Source organism: Saccostrea echinata, unplaced genomic scaffold (assembly GCF_033153115.1).
Source record: "Saccostrea echinata isolate AGI-Se365-2 ecotype Australia unplaced genomic scaffold, CSIRO_AGI_Sech_v1 ptg000023l, whole genome shotgun sequence".
NCBI lineage: Eukaryota > Metazoa > Mollusca > Bivalvia > Ostreida > Ostreidae > Saccostrea > Saccostrea echinata.
This window is the reverse complement of record NW_026889772.1, coordinates 6,270,614-6,287,771: the sequence shown is the minus strand read 5'-3', so window position 1 is coordinate 6,287,771 and position 17,158 is coordinate 6,270,614. Positions and strand designations below refer to the sequence as shown.

The 17,158-nt window shown below is 32.3% G+C and overlaps 2 protein-coding genes across 2 annotated transcripts in view; one reads left to right on the top strand and one right to left on the bottom strand.

Annotated features, from left to right (window-relative positions):
- The window catches only part of LOC133191632 (interaptin-like), a 180,650-nt gene extending 172,467 nt beyond the window's left edge, over positions 1-8,183 (bottom strand). Inside the window, exons 1-4 of the mRNA XM_061327377.1 lie at positions 8,105-8,183; positions 5,610-5,749; positions 4,934-5,005; positions 4,707-4,814 (exon numbers count right to left, since the gene is read on the bottom strand). Of these exons, the coding sequence (XP_061183361.1) occupies positions 4,707-4,814; positions 4,934-5,005; positions 5,610-5,749; positions 8,105-8,165 (381 nt within the window). The 5' untranslated portion in view covers positions 8,166-8,183. The remainder of the gene's footprint in view (positions 1-4,706; positions 4,815-4,933; positions 5,006-5,609; positions 5,750-8,104) is intronic.
- A 427-nt stretch (positions 8,184-8,610) lies between these two features.
- On the top strand, positions 8,611-15,508 carry LOC133191110 (serine/threonine-protein kinase RIO3-like). Its single transcript, XM_061326805.1, has 10 exons — positions 8,611-8,788; positions 10,686-10,855; positions 11,048-11,155; positions 11,488-11,600; positions 11,780-11,923; positions 12,177-12,304; positions 12,557-12,742; positions 13,102-13,261; positions 13,579-13,749; positions 14,061-15,508. Exons 1-10 carry the CDS (start codon positions 8,676-8,678, stop codon positions 14,472-14,474), a joined length of 1,707 nt encoding a protein of 568 aa, XP_061182789.1. The 5' UTR covers positions 8,611-8,675; the 3' UTR covers positions 14,475-15,508.
- The last annotated feature ends 1,650 nt before the right edge of the window (positions 15,509-17,158 follow it).

Here is a 17,158-nt window from a genome sequence, read left to right as displayed (position 1 = left end):
GGTGTCATTCTATATCAGATATAGTTATTATAGGGTGACATTCTATATCAGAGATAGTTATTACAGGGTGACAATCTATATCAGATATAGTTATTATAGGGTGTCATTCTATATCAGATATAGTTATTATAGGGTGACATTCTTTATCAGATATAGTTATTACAGGGTGTCATTCTATATCAGATATAGTTATTACAGGGTGACAATCTATATCAGATATAGTTATTATAGGGTGTCATTCTATATCAGAGATAGTTATTACAGGATGACAATCTATATCAGATATAGTTATTATAGGGTGTCATTCTATATCAGATATAGTTATTATAGGGTGTCATTCTATATCAGATATAGTTATTACAGGGTGACAATCTATATCAGATATAGTTATTATAGGGTGACATTCTTTATCAGATATAGTTATTACAGGGTGTCATTCTATATCAGATATAGTTATTACAGGGTGACAATCTATATCAGATATAGTTATTATAGGGTGTCATTCTATATCAGATATAGTTATTACAGGGTGTCATTCTATATCAGATATAGTTATCATAGGGTGACATTCTATATCAGAGATAGTTATTACAGGGTGACAATCTATATCAGATATAGTTATTACAGGGTGTCATTCTATATCAGATATAGTTATTACAGGGTGACATTCTATATCAGATATAGTTATTACAGGGTGACAATCTATATCAGATATAGTTATTATAGGGTGTCATTCTATATCAGAGATAGTTATTACAGGGTGTCATTCTATATCAGATATAGTTATTATAGGGTGTCATTCTATATCAGAGATAGTTATTACAGGGTGTCATTCTATATCAGATATAGTTATTACAGGGTGTCATTCTATATCAGATATAGTTATTACAGGGTGTCATTCTATATCAGATATAGTTATTACAGGGTGACAATCTATATCAGATATAGTTATTATAGGGTGACATTCTATATCAGATATAGTTATTATAGGGTGTCATTCTATATCAGATATAGTTATTACAGGGTGTCATTCTATATCAGATATAGTTATTATAGGGTGACAATCTATATCAGATATAGTTATTATAGGGTGTCATTCTATATCAGATATAGTTATTACAGGGTGTCATTCTATATCAGATATAGTTATTATAGGGTGACATTCTATATCAGATATAGTTATTACAGGGTGACAATCTATATCAGATATAGATATTATAGGGTGACATTCTATATCAGATATAGTTATTATAGGGTGTCATTCTTTATCAGATATAGTTATTATAGGGTGACATTCTATATCAGATATAGTTATTACAGGGTGACAATCTATATCAGATATAGTTATTATAGGGTGACATTCTATATCAGATATAGTTATTATAGGGTGTCATTCTTTATCAGATATAGTTATTATAGGGTGACATTCTATATCAGAGATAGTTATTACAGGGTGACAATCTATATCAGATATAGTTATTATAGGGTGTCATTCTATATCAGATATAGTTATTACAGGGTGACAATCTATATCAGATATAGTTATTATAGGGTGACATTCTTTATCAGATATAGTTATTACAGGGTGTCATTCTATATCAGATATAGTTATTACAGGGTGACAATCTATATCAGATATAGTTATTATAGGGTGTCATTCTATATCAGATATAGTTATTACAGGGTGTCATTCTATATCAGATATAGTTATTATAGGGTGACATTCTATATCAGAGATAGTTATTACAGGGTGACAATCTATATCAGATATAGTTATTATAGGGTGACATTCTATATCAGATATAGTTATTATAGGGTGTCATTCTTTATCAGATATAGTTATTATAGGGTGACATTCTATATCAGATATAGTTATTACAGGGTGACAATCTATATCAGATATAGTTATTATAGGGTGTCATTCTATATCAGATATAGTTATTATAGGGTGTCATTCTATATCAGATATAGTTATTATAGGGTGTCATTCTATATCAGATATAGTTATTATAGGGTGTCAATCTATATCAGATATAGTTATTATAGGGTGACATTCTATATCAGATATAGTTATTATAGGGTGTCAATCTATATCAGATATAGTTATTATAGGGTGTCATTCTATATCAGATATAGTTATTATAGGGTGTCATTCTATATCAGATATAGTTATTATAGGGTGTCATTCTATATCAGATATAGTTATTACAGGGTGACAATCTATATCAGATATAGTTATTATAGGGTGTCATTCTATATCAGATATAGTTATTACAGGGTGACATTCTATATCAGATATAGTTATTATAGGGTGACATTCTATATCAGATATAGTTATTACAGGGTGACATTCTATATCAGATATAGTTATTACAGGGTGACATTCTATATCAGATATAGTTATTACAGGGTGTCATTCTATATCAGATATAGTTATTACAGGGTGACAATCTATATCAGATATAGTTATTATAGGGTGTCATTCTATATCAGAGATAGTTATTACAGGGTGTCATTCTATATCAGATATAGTTATTATAGGGTGTCATTCTATATCAGAGATAGTTATTACAGGGTGTCATTCTATATCAGATATAGTTATTACAGGGTGTCATTCTATATCAGATATAGTTATTACAGGGTGTCATTCTATATCAGATATAGTTATTACAGGGTGACAATCTATATCAGATATAGTTATTATAGGGTGACATTCTATATCAGATATAGTTATTATAGGGTGTCATTCTATATCAGATATAGTTATTACAGGGTGTCATTCTATATCAGATATAGTTATTATAGGGTGACAATCTATATCAGATATAGTTATTATAGGGTGTCATTCTATATCAGATATAGTTATTACAGGGTGTCATTCTATATCAGATATAGTTATTATAGGGTGACATTCTATATCAGATATAGTTATTACAGGGTGACAATCTATATCAGATATAGATATTATAGGGTGACATTCTATATCAGATATAGTTATTATAGGGTGTCATTCTTTATCAGATATAGTTATTATAGGGTGACATTCTATATCAGATATAGTTATTACAGGGTGACAATCTATATCAGATATAGTTATTATAGGGTGACATTCTATATCAGATATAGTTATTATAGGGTGTCATTCTTTATCAGATATAGTTATTATAGGGTGACATTCTATATCAGAGATAGTTATTACAGGGTGACAATCTATATCAGATATAGTTATTATAGGGTGTCATTCTATATCAGATATAGTTATTACAGGGTGACAATCTATATCAGATATAGTTATTATAGGGTGACATTCTTTATCAGATATAGTTATTACAGGGTGTCATTCTATATCAGATATAGTTATTACAGGGTGACAATCTATATCAGATATAGTTATTATAGGGTGTCATTCTATATCAGATATAGTTATTACAGGGTGTCATTCTATATCAGATATAGTTATTATAGGGTGACATTCTATATCAGAGATAGTTATTACAGGGTGACAATCTATATCAGATATAGTTATTATAGGGTGACATTCTATATCAGATATAGTTATTATAGGGTGTCATTCTTTATCAGATATAGTTATTATAGGGTGACATTCTATATCAGATATAGTTATTACAGGGTGACAATCTATATCAGATATAGTTATTATAGGGTGTCATTCTATATCAGATATAGTTATTATAGGGTGTCATTCTATATCAGATATAGTTATTATAGGGTGTCAATCTATATCAGATATAGTTATTATAGGGTGACATTCTATATCAGATATAGTTATTATAGGGTGTCAATCTATATCAGATATAGTTATTATAGGGTGTCATTCTATATCAGATATAGTTATTATAGGGTGTCATTCTATATCAGATATAGTTATTATAGGGTGTCATTCTATATCAGATATAGTTATTACAGGGTGACAATCTATATCAGATATAGTTATTATAGGGTGTCATTCTATATCAGATATAGTTATTACAGGGTGACATTCTATATCAGATATAGTTATTATAGGGTGACATTCTATATCAGATATAGTTATTACAGGGTGACATTCTATATCAGATATAGTTATTACAGGGTGACATTCTATATCAGATATAGTTATTACAGGGTGTCATTCTATATCAGATATAGTTATTATAGGGTGACAATCTATATCAGATATAGTTATTACAGGGTGACATTCTATATCAGATATAGTTATTACAGGGTGACATTCTATATCAGATATAGTTATTATAGGGTGACATTCTATATCAGATATAGTTATTATAGGGTGTCATTCTATATCAGATATAGTTATTATAGGGTGACATTCTATATCAGATATAGTTATTATAGGGTGTCATTCTATATCAGATATAGTTATTACAGGGTGACAATCTATATCAGATATAGTTATTATAGGGTGACATTCTATATCAGATATAGTTATTATAGGGTGTCATTCTTTATCAGATATAGTTATTACAGGGTGACATTCTATATCAGATATAGTTATTATAGGGTGACATTCTTTATCAGATATAGTTATTACAGGGTGACAATCTATATCAGATATAGTTATTACAGGGTGTCATTCTATATCAGATATAGTTATTACAGGGTGACATTCTATATCAGATATAGTTATTATAGGGTGTCATTCTATATCAGATATAGTTATTACAGGGTGACAATCTATATCAGACCAATTGTTCTTCCATCCTGGACAACTTCTCTTCACACATCCTATCTTTATCCTGTAAGTGCTTCCTGTATTGCTTGGTTGCCTCATTTAACTTCTGTGATTCTGACTCCTGAAATGATTGTCAATTACAAGCTAAGGGAAACAACTCTTTATGTGAAATTCATATGACGCAAAATAGAGTAAATTTTTTTAAAAAATATTTTTTCATATCAAATCTGGTGAACTTACACATTTTCTGATTAGTTGATATTTTTCTTGATCAGCCCTTTTTATTCTCTCCTCATTATCTTTGTCATTCATCTGTTGAAAGCAATAAAATAAAACAATTTCAGTGAGGTCCTAGTCAGAGACCTATATAAAATCACTTCCTTAATTGTTGTCATATTTCTTCAAGATGTGAGAGAAAAAGATACCAAAGTAAGAAATAACGATAAAGGAAAAAACATCTTGACATATATATGACAACAACAAAAGGGCAAAGCAACACAAAATGATTTCAATGCACAGATGACTTACAAATTATATATGCCTTTCTTGCAAAGATTGAAGGAGCCTACGCAATGGTGAGTGTAAACATCAGGGTTCAATTAAGAATCTAGTACATATATATGCTCTGGTTATAAAATTTTTATTCAACATAAAGTTTTCACTTGTAAACTTTCCAAAGCGAGAACCATTATTTGAATGTAATGGTTCGGGCCATGGATATCGACCTGGGTAGCTCAGTCAGTAGAGCACCTGACTAGTGATGCAGGGGTCCCGGGTTAGATTCCCGGTCCAGCCATACTTTTTCTTCTTTCCTGTTACAGACAAGACTTGTTACTATCAACACATTTACAGTACGTTAATAAGAAATAGAGAAAATTAAATTAGCCTGTAAACAATAAATGAATTCAAGTCTTGCCCTCCTTAATTTCAGTTCCTCCAAAATTTCCACCAAACTGCTTCTCAATCGTAGACATTCTACTGCACTCATGTAATTCTCTGGATTTCTCTCATTAAACCTTGCCATGTGGTCCTTATCTGTATCTTCTTCCCTGCATCCTAGAAAAAAACATCAGAGTTCTTAATACTAGCACTTAACAATGATTCAGTATATAATGGATCAAATAGTACTGCATTTTGAAATTTTGGATCATCTGACCAATATAATTAAAAATAAAAGCATTGTTCACCAATTGGGAAAAATACTGCCAAATTGGGAAAAATTGAACTCATTTTCAATTGGGAATGAGGACGAATTACAGCCCCTGAGTAGGTACTGATAAATCCCCGCATCAATACCAAAATCTCATTAGAATATTGTTTGAGATTGTCTCAACCAAAAACATTATAACAAGGCTACAAAATAAAATAGTATCAACAATTTTTCTATATCCTGTGAGTGAGAATGTCTTTAGAATGCGTTTCACTTCCTTCTGTAACTTTTTTTCTACTCATGGGCAAAAACACAAAAATAATGCAAATTTTAATTCTTGTTCATCAATTACTGTGGAATCATTTAATTTGAGGGGGTCTATGTTCATGGGCAAGCAAAATTTTACTTGTTCGTAGGGGACGTAATTTTATGGGTTACTCATTTACATGATGATATATGACATTATGATCTATGATGATATATGACATTATCTGAGGATGTTTTTATATAAACATGACCAATCATGGCTTTGCTATTCTTGAGAAAAAGTTTTTCCTATACTCCTATGTAAAACTTCGATCGTCCATTGTGGCCCCATCCTAGGCCATCCTTAAAAAATTATTTGTTTGGAATTGCCGCCTTGGAGGTTTCAGACCCATGAGGGAGGGAGGGAATTTTTTTTTTCAAAATTAAAGTTAATTCAAAAATTAATGATAAAAATCTCAATAAGGGATGAACACATTATTTTCTGCCTTTTTGTGAAGGGTATCTTCCATCAACCAGGAACCCAGTTTTGCTTAGATCCTACACTTATTAAGTGATTGGGTGGCACATATGGTTACAGGCCAAGAATTGATTGAATAAAAAAAATCTTCTTATTTTTGGTCAATAAAATTTTTCCAGGAGGGGTCATTTCAATGAGGCGGGAGGCAATTCCAAACAAACAATAATTTTATTTTGGCCTTACCCCAGGGGTCATGATTTCAACAAACTTGAATCTACACTACCTGAAGATGATTCCACATGAGTTTCATCTTTCCTGGCCCATTGGTTCTTGAGAAGATTTTTAAAAGATGCCATTAATTTTTCACTTTTTTTTGTAACTATCTCCCCTTGGTTTAGGGCGTGGCCTTTCATTTGAACAAACTTGAATCCTCTTCATCCAAGGATACTCTGTGCCAAGTTTGGTTAAAATTGGCCTAGTGGTTCTTGAGAAGACGAAATTGTGAAAAGTTTATGATGATGACAAGAACGACGACAGACAACAGACAAATTTCAATCAGAAAAGCTCAATTGAAGGCTCAGGTGGGCTAAAATTGGTTCAAGGTCACTGCACACCCTTTACCCAGGGGCATTCTGTGGGTGAAGTACGAGCAAGATTGGGCCAAAGAATAAGTAATATGGGATGGATATAGACGGCCGGCCAGACAGACAGATCACAACTGGGCATCCGCAGAGCAGGACCCTAATAACAAGCAAGCAGGTCCAGTACAATCAGTACATTTAGCTATGTAGCTAAAATTATCTACCGTAGCTTTATTTACCTACCTCAGGTACCGGTAGCTTTATTTATATAGCTATTTCAAGGCAAATTTTCAAAAATTCGCAAGTAAATGTCTACTTATATTTATTCTAGGTATTATTTAAAAATCAATCTAAAGCAGAGATACTTTTAACATTGCTGCATTTGAACACTTTTAAGGAAAAGATGAATTTCCATTGTTTGAGTAACTGTGCACCACCTTGTGTGCGATGAGGCATGGATAAGTATGATTACTTGTGCTCATGTTAACCATAACTGGTCTCACTCAAGAAGTAACTGTTAGGTCACAAATTAACTGTTGTATATAGCCCCTAAACTTTTAGTACTTTGACTGCAATTGCACAGAAAAGACATCAAAGTGCAATTTTCTGCACTTTCTGGGGGGAAATGCTAATCTAAGAAATGTTTCATTTAGTAGCTAAATAAAGCTACTTCAGGTAGGTAAATAAAGCTACTTAAGTAATTCAAGCTACTAGCTAAATCTAGTGATTGTACCAGACTGGCAAGTTCTCAAAATTGCCGACTGTGTATCTTATTATTTAGTAAACAAATTCAAACTAAGCTGAAAACGCCCTGCATCTGTACACTATGAATTCTTAACATATCATAAGCATTATAAATGGAAGTTAAGACAATTGACGTTTCTTGTGAAGTCTGTGAAGTTTGTTACAAATTAAATATTTATCATCCTGGGGTGTAGATATATTGAAGCATATACCCATCGTGTCCTTGATGTTTTCGCACAACGTTTTATCACCATCATAGGACACGTTGTCCATATTCAGACTAAATAATAATAAGTGATCTCCTCTTCTCAACTAAAATTTTAAATATCAATACAATTCATCCCCGCATTGAAGAGAAAGAACGGGTCTAACGTTTTAGAAGTATCGCCTGATGGGAATTTGACATTTCCCGCGTGTAACTTTCAAATACTTCGTACATAGAATAATTCGAATGGTAAAATGAAGGAAAAAAACGTGTACAAATTAACAAAAACCTGTCAATACGGTTATTTCCGGTTTTTGAGTTGGATATTGCACAACAAGGTAGTAACACATAAATTATAATTTTAGCTCGTGACATCTAAATTTATTTTCGTTTTGAAATTGCTTATATATACTGTAATCTAAAAAGTAAAACGTTATTCAAATATTACAAGTAAAAGACGTCGAAAAGATTCATTATTTCGGTTCAATATTTAGCATATTTATCAAATGGAAAGTTGTGAATTTCAAAGACCACACATTTCTATAGGAGATATAATAAATACAGTATCCAGCACAAGTATGACTACGCCGTGGGGTAAGATACAGGCAGCACCTGTTATGCCATGTTCACTACAAGACGTAATGAGTGAACAGCTTGCACTTGATCTTCAGCAGAAGGAGGAAGAAAACAGGTACGAAGCAAAATGCTGCACTTTTATGAGTACTAGACCGCTGGTTACTTCCCTTTTTTTTTTTTACTAGTCCTGACCTTACTTGCAAATTTGCCTCTAGTTAGAATAATCTAATTAACTGTTGTATTGAAAATAACTATCCAGGTAATCATAACATACCTTTTTGAGACTTTGGATACATTTCAACCAAAAATTTAATCCATATAATGGAAGAATTCAACACTTTTTCTCAACTTTTTTACTTGCTTCAAATTTACATGCCATGTTGACATTTGGAACTCTATGGATTTTTCGTCATTTTTCGTCATAGTAAATGCACTAAGAGTTGTCACCCATGTTTGCTTTGCTACATTGCCAATACATGGAACACATTCTATCATTAAAATGGGTCTGTCGGACATTTATCATGATAGAACATTCATTGAAAATAACCATCCAGTTAATCATAACAAACAAAAATTAATTCATATAAAGGAAAAATGCAACATATTTTCTGTGTCTGTATCTGTATCTGTACATCACAGAATCCCTTTGGGGCTTTAATGTGACGGGGGAGGGCACACTTAGTAGCGACGTTGTTGTAGCGCAGACTTGGCTTTCTGGCTTTGGGGTGCGGACAACTTCTTCTTCCAGGTGGTTCCAGGCTATTGCAGTGCGCACAATTTGACAAAGAATGAGTTCTTGTATTGGTCTGTTTTTGCGTTTGGTATTTCCACTGCTTTGCTATTATTCCTTACTCTACTATCTATTATATTTGTTGTTTCATAATCTTCAAAAACTTTAGGTTTGATGTTTCTTTTTTGTTTTGGGGGTTTAATGAATTGGTCAGGTGCTATAGCTGGTATCTACCCCTCAACCACTTTGTAGAAAAAGATCAGCCTTTGATGTTGGCATCTGGTTTGTAATAAGGGAAGGTCAAGTTCTTTAAGCATCTTAGACATTGTACCCTCTTCCCTTGATTTATAATCTTTCATTATGAATCTTGCATCCCTTCTTTATATACATTCTAATTTAGATATTTCCTGTTTGGTGTAAGGGTCCCAGATGATAGCTCCTTACTCCATTATAGATCTTACGAGTGTGATGTATGCCATTTTCCTACATTCTCTTGGACAGTGTTGTAAATTCATTCTTAGGAAGCCTAAGGTGGCACTGGCTTTATTTGAGATGTTATTTATGTGCTCTTTCCATTTAAGGTCTTCGGATATTTGTAATCCTAAGTAAGGATTTGATGCCACTTGTTCTAGAGTGTGGTTTTCAAGGGTGTACTGGCTATTAATTTTTTTCCGTAGACTTCATATATAACATTTCTTTGCATTGAATCTCATTCCCTAGTCCAATGCCCACTTTTCCAGTTGGTCCAGGTCCTTTTGTGTAGTATGTCCCGATCTTTGATGGATTTTCTAACTTTTTTTTTACTTGCTCAAGGTCAGCAATGCTTCAAATTTATTTTCCATGTTGACATTTAAAACTCTCTGAATTGTTCTTAGTATACATGTAGATAAGAATTATTTGCCCCTGTTTAATTGCCAACACATAGATTGAATTCTATGGTTAAAGAGGTCTGTACAACAATTATCATTTTAACAATAGAATGTTCTATACAACAAAGTAAGCTTCTTCTCAAGTGAGACATAATCAGTTTATACCAAAAGAAGGAACAGCATGGGATGAACTCTTAATTGTTCGTGATAAACCCAATATGGTTGTGAAATTGTTCAGAGAGCTTTATTCTAAAAGGAATAGCTTTCAGAAAAACTCACAAAATCAAATGTAATGATATTTTTATAATATTAACAGAAAAAGAAATTTTCCACTTGATTCAGAATAAATAACACACAATGCGTAAACACTGTTAGTGAATTAATCATAAAAACAAGGAAGCCATCTTTTACAGTGTGAAAGTTGACGAGACAAGGACCTTCCAGGAGATCTTAGCAGCAGCCAGTGAGGACCCAGAAACAACAGATGACTATTTACTGGCTCAGATGCTACAACAGGAGTACGACCGAGAGCATGACCAGGCACTCAAAATAGAGGAAAGAAAGTTCAATGGAAATAATAAAGGTGCATATTGGAATTTGTTTTTTTAAAAGTCCTTTACCTATGTGTCAAAATTGTTTGTATTGTAAAATCTAGATAGTTTATGGAATTACCAGTGATGTATTTTTTCAACATTTTTATTTAAGGAAAGTGCATTCTGTTCTTTATCTTATGTTTAAAATACGTGTGGTTTTGATGATGTTTTTATATTTTCAGTGTCAATTTCTTTTGAGAACTACAGAGTGGTACATCCAGCATACAGAGATGAGGAAGAAGAAGATGAAATAGATCCAGATGAAATCGAGAACAGGAAAAGTGAATGGGGTATTTCACAACTTTTTCCTGAAATTTTAATGATGTAGCAAAGTTAAAGATTAATATATCAGTATTTTGCAAAATATTTCCATTTGAAAAAATATTTAATTGCCTGCCTCTTTTTATCACTAATTAAATAGTAAGGAAATTGTGTTTTGAAATTTATGATATTTTTAATTTCCTAATTGAAGCACTTCTCTATTTATAAAATGTCAGCACTGCATATCTTGGCAGTCCTGGCAAGTGTATTTGTAAACAGTATCAGTGAATGTGCTATGTAGTACATGTACATGTTGAAGGAAACATTCTTGTCTAATTAAAATTTAAAATATCATATTCAGATAGTCCAAGTCCTAAGTTCAACAAATCTGGAGTATTTGGCAAAGGCAAGAATATAACTACCAAACATGATGCAGAGATTTGTGGTAGGAGAAATGCATCTAGATTAATGGATGTAAGTAGATCCTAGATCAAAGTTTGTGAGTCAAGCTAAATAAGTACCCATCACATTTATATGAGAAAGGACCCCCTCCTCACAAGCAAATAAACAAGCCCCAAAAATCCAGCTTTTGATAGTATAGATGTATATGCTAGATGAGGTAAAAACCAATGAATCTGTGCTCTCTTTTTTAGCTTCCACCAGAATTTCACTCGGGTGATGGAGAAGGGATTGACATGAAGCTACCGAATAAAGTATACAACAAACTAAAGCTGCACTCACTGGCGGAAAACAAGAGAAGTCAGAGACTGCATGAGAAAAAGGAATTTTCTACATCCGTAAGTCATAATAAACTGTAATATTTCTCTGTCAAAGATCAATGTTTGAGCTGTCAGAATTTTGTATGACTTCGAATTTTTTATTTTATTTTTGATGTGTACAGTACCAATGCAAATTTAAAACAAACACATATATCAATAAATCTGATAAAATGAAATCTTGAACTTAGAAATTGGGAAGAAAGTTCCTTGAAATGTTATAAATGTATTATGTACTGATTAGATTGAGAAATGGACTTGACTTTATTAACAGGAACAAGTGTTAGATCCCCGCACCAAACTCCTGCTGTATAAGATGGTGAATAACGGGACCCTGGAGTCAGTAGGGGGAAGCATCAGCTCGGGGAAGGAGTCTGTGGTGTATCACGCCTATGGGGGGAGGTAATGCTGGTTATAATGTCTGAGTATAGAAAGGAGTCCGAGATAGGATATCTTGTAGTTTATTGCTTTGTCATACGAAGTATCATAAAGACATTGGAGCTCCAGAATCCTCTCCATAATTGTTTTATAGTTGATTTTTATTCTGACATTGTCTGAACAATAAAGTCTCTGTCTGATTCTGTTATATTGTAATGAACTAACTCAAAAACTTAATAAATAAATGTGCTTATAATTCCTTGTTACTATTATTAGCAAAGAGGGGGTTTTGCTGTCAACTGAGTGTGCAGTCAAGATCTACAAGACAACATTAAACGAATTTAAGAACAGGGGAGCGTATGTCGATGGGGATCACAGGTTTTCAAGGGACGACTTTAAGAAAAACAACCCAAGAAAAGTCATTCGAATCTGGGGGGAAAAAGAAACAGCTAACCTCAATAGGTAAGCAGTAATAGTCCAATTACTGGAAACCAACTTTTAATCATATGCGGGAAATATCCTTCAGTTTTGCGACCTTCTTCTTCTCACAAATATATTTCGCCATGAATTATTTATTTCATTGTGTATTTATGTAAAATGAATCCTTGGTCAAAGAAATTACTAATCGCAGATAGAAATCACACTGAAAAGTCACAAGAAAAAGTTATCACAATTAATAGTTGGTTTACTGTATTAGAGTCTGGTAAAATAAACAAAAAAGTGTGTGATTTAGCATATTACTTAACTATGTACTAAAAATTCTGTGCTGTATATATATACATGTATCTCTATATACTTATTGAAACCTTCCTCATTTATAGAATGAAGAAATTTGGAATTCCTTGCCCTGCTGTACAAGTCCTGAACAAGCACATCTTAGTGATGAGTTTTATAGGAGAGGACCAATGCCCCGCCCCCAAACTAAAGGATGCACAGCTTTCTGTGGAAGATTATGAGGATGCTTATGAACAGGTTATAAAGGTGAGCTTCTTCCACAGGTAACATTCATGTAGGTGGATAGCATATTAGGATTGACTCTTGTAAAATCTTAAAAATTAGATTGTTAATCATAAAATTTTATCATTTTATAAATGTAGCTCTACAAAACCCATGAATAAGGAGGGCTGTACAGTTATACTTTACATATGTAATTATATTAGTTACCATAACAATTTTCTATTGATGGTTGACCTGTACCCTTCATAATTATAGTGTCACTGTCGATGAAAGTGTCAATATACATGTGAAAGTTTTTACAGTATCAGTTTTTTTCCTATCAATCTGTGTTCTATCTTTAGATAATGGATACAATGCAGAATAAATGTGCCTTGGTTCATGGCGACTTGAGTGAGTACAATCTACTCTGGTACCAAGATAAAGTGTGGGTCATAGATGTCAGCCAAGCTGTAGAACTCACCCACCCCAAGGCCATGGAATTTTTGTTCCGTGACTGCACAAATGTGTGCAAGGTATATATAGCTGTATTGATCCCAGAATTTCTGAGCATTCTTGTAGTACTTATAGATTTGCCAATTACAATCTTTCAATATTTAGGTATAAATTCAATACATGTAACTAATGAGTTCAATCAAAGTGTGAAAAGTTATAAAAGGATTAGTTTTTAAAGTGCATATCATTTATCCTTTTTCCCATTTCATGATGCAATCATCAATATAACTCATATCAGCACTGGACTAAGGCAATATAATCATGATTATCTCTGTCATAACTTTGAGGTAAAAGGCAATTATTTCTTAGCATTACCATTTATTTCTTTCAGTTCTTCAAAAAGGCAGGAGTGCATGGTGTTAAAGAACCAGAGAAACTGTTTAATCAAATCACAAGACTTAATATCAAAGGAAAAGGTGCCGAGTTTGCCGCCCAGGTCCAGAGATATGACAAGGAGAGAAGTGCCGAGTTACTGGCACATCAGATTTCTATGAAGGAGTATGCGTTTGATTACTACTTTGAGAAGTCCCAGCAGGACCGGTTAGAGGAAGCTGGGGAGGAGCAGGAGGAGATGTTAGAGGACAGGAACGATCCGTTTGAGTATTTTTATGAGAAATCTCTACAAGACAAAGAGGACGAGGCAGGAGGCCAGTATTCAGAGGAGGAGGAAGAGGATGACGAGGATGTGGAAGAGGAACTGAGGAATGCTGATGAGGACAAAATGGACAAATTAAAACTAGGGTAGTGATAGAGCTCTCAGATATTGGGGGGTGGGGAAAATACTGTCATGATGTACATGTGTATTTATTTGTTTATAGAGTAATGGGAGGTGAAAAGGGGAAAGGTCAATTATTATTAATAATTACTATGGTCCCTGTTGAATCAGCTAAAACATCAGGATTATCTGTAATTTAAATCAAATACATGATATGTAATTGTATGTGTAACGGTGCTGAAATTTTGTTGTTTTGGTCTTATTGCATTCTTTGTATGAATTTGTTTTCTTGATTATTAATATTTTACCTTTCAACATAGTAAATGCTTTATTACATATTTTATAGGTGTTATAATTTTACTTTTTGTTAATTGTTGAATTGCCTTTTTGCCTTTTCATCTTTAAATGAAGATGTTTGCATGAGGGATTGTAATTTTTTACTTGCTGACTGATACAGTGTAAATCAGTCACAGCAAAGGTGATCAATTGCAAAATTTGCAATTGGTAAGTTCATTGAAATCTGAATCATGTATCTTATAAAATTTTCAAAAATCTGTCTTAGAAATTTTTGATATGAATAATTTTGTATCTTCTGTTGAATCTTGGATATCAGAGCCCTCTGAAATTAATGCAAAATGCTTGTTAAAAAAAGAACAATATATGATTATCTCCCTTTACATTGTAGATATTTTTAAAAATGTGACAACATTTGATAAGATAACTATTACCGGTTTTTACCTGTACTGTATATGTAATTTGTAAATCTGTTGAAGACCATTTACACTACACAAAACATCTGTTCTGTAGTAATTTATATAACATTACACTCTTATACTCTGACAATATTTAAATTTTAGAGAACCTCTTTAAAACACAGATTTTAAGAAATACATAATAGCAAAGAATACTTGAAATATGAATACAGGTTGTTACATAATATTATATAAATATATACCCCTCATTATCTTCATCCTGACGTTCACATAGCAGCAATTAGTGTATGATTTTGAATCTGTGAAATGATCTGTCAAAGACAGTTTTTAAAATAAATTTAATAAATGTGATGTTTTGCTTCATGTTCCTCACATTAATGACATAAATACAGATGTACATAGATATCTGTTAATTTGGGTCATGGTTACTCTACGTAAAGTTTATCAAGTTTAGATGCAGGGTTATCATTTAGAATAGATGATCCTGTGACGCAGAAAAGTCATATGGTATACCAGATTTTGTGTCTTTTTTTTAGGTGGGTGTTTTCATATCTGCAAAAAAGACCTAAATAAAAAGAAGTTACACAGATCTTGTCATTGTAAACCATAATGCTTGACATTTTTTATTTGGGAATGAACAATTGAAAATAATATTCATGATCAAAGTTTCCACTTTTATAAACCTTTTAAGGTAGTCCAATCCTCAGGTTCTGAAAATCAGGCATTGAATAATTGAAAATGCTCTCATAAATGTCCCTGAATTCTCCAAGTAATGTAAATTTACCCACGGTAATTGTTCAAACTTCATCATTAAAGTTAATCATATTATATAGGAAAAATATTACAGGAAAAATGAGTAAATTTTGTATAAATTTTCAGGAAATGCGAATAAAGACACCTACTATGCATTTTCTAATTGGAAATTGATCAACAAAAACATTTTAGGCTAAAAAACTAAAGGTATCCAGGCATTTGAAGAAAATTGCCTGATTTTTATACAGTGATTTAATTGCTTCTATGTACTTCAATTATTTTATAATGCATAGTTTATAAAATGTTTCCTATCACTGCAAAACACCATAAATCATTCCTAATTTCATAGTATGCTAATTAGCATTGGTATCTAAGGCTAAATTAAAAGAAAAGTCGATTTCTTTAAATCTGTATTTTAACATATCTCTATAGGGTAAATTTATCAACGTTTTAAAAGACTGTTTCTAAAACTTCAAAGAACCTTGAATCACATTGAGATGCATAAAATGAAAATTGTTGCTTGAAAAGATTTCATATTTAAGCTTCATTTTGAGAATTTTGGAATTAAATAATAAATTAAAGAGTTATCCTTCCTGGCTGAGGATCGGATATCCTTAAATTAACACTAATTACACTGATTTTGTTGCTGAACATCAATTTTCACTTTCTTGTGGTTGACATAAGGTGACTAACAATTTACAAATTTGACTATCGTTGAATAGGACAAGGTAGCTGTCTAAGAATTAACATATGTATCAACAAAATTGTATTTTCTGTCAAAACCATGAAACCTGATTCCCAGGAAAATTGTTGAAATAACAGTACATGTAAATAACATTGCCATTTATGGCTATATGGAAACTGTTGTATAGTCAGCTGTTAGAGCTTTAGGCTTATTGAGATGATATTCAGTAGTATTAGTATAAATATGTTATCAATAAAATACGCCTAGTGCAATTAGATTATGATTTCAAGGATATAGTAATATGTCAAGCGAGGTCACTGGCAAATTCTTATCTAACAGGTCATAAGTCCCATACTAATTTCACTTACCTGTCCACTTCTTTGATTTGATTTTAAGAAATTTTTGAGGGTTTAATTTTGAGATAATGGATTGCAATTTAATACATGCTTGCATACAAGAGTTGCAGATAAGTGAGAATAAAAACAAATTCATCAAATACATGTATTAACCCTTGAAACCAGGGTTATGGTCCTTTATGACTGGAGATTTTTCCAAACTATTTT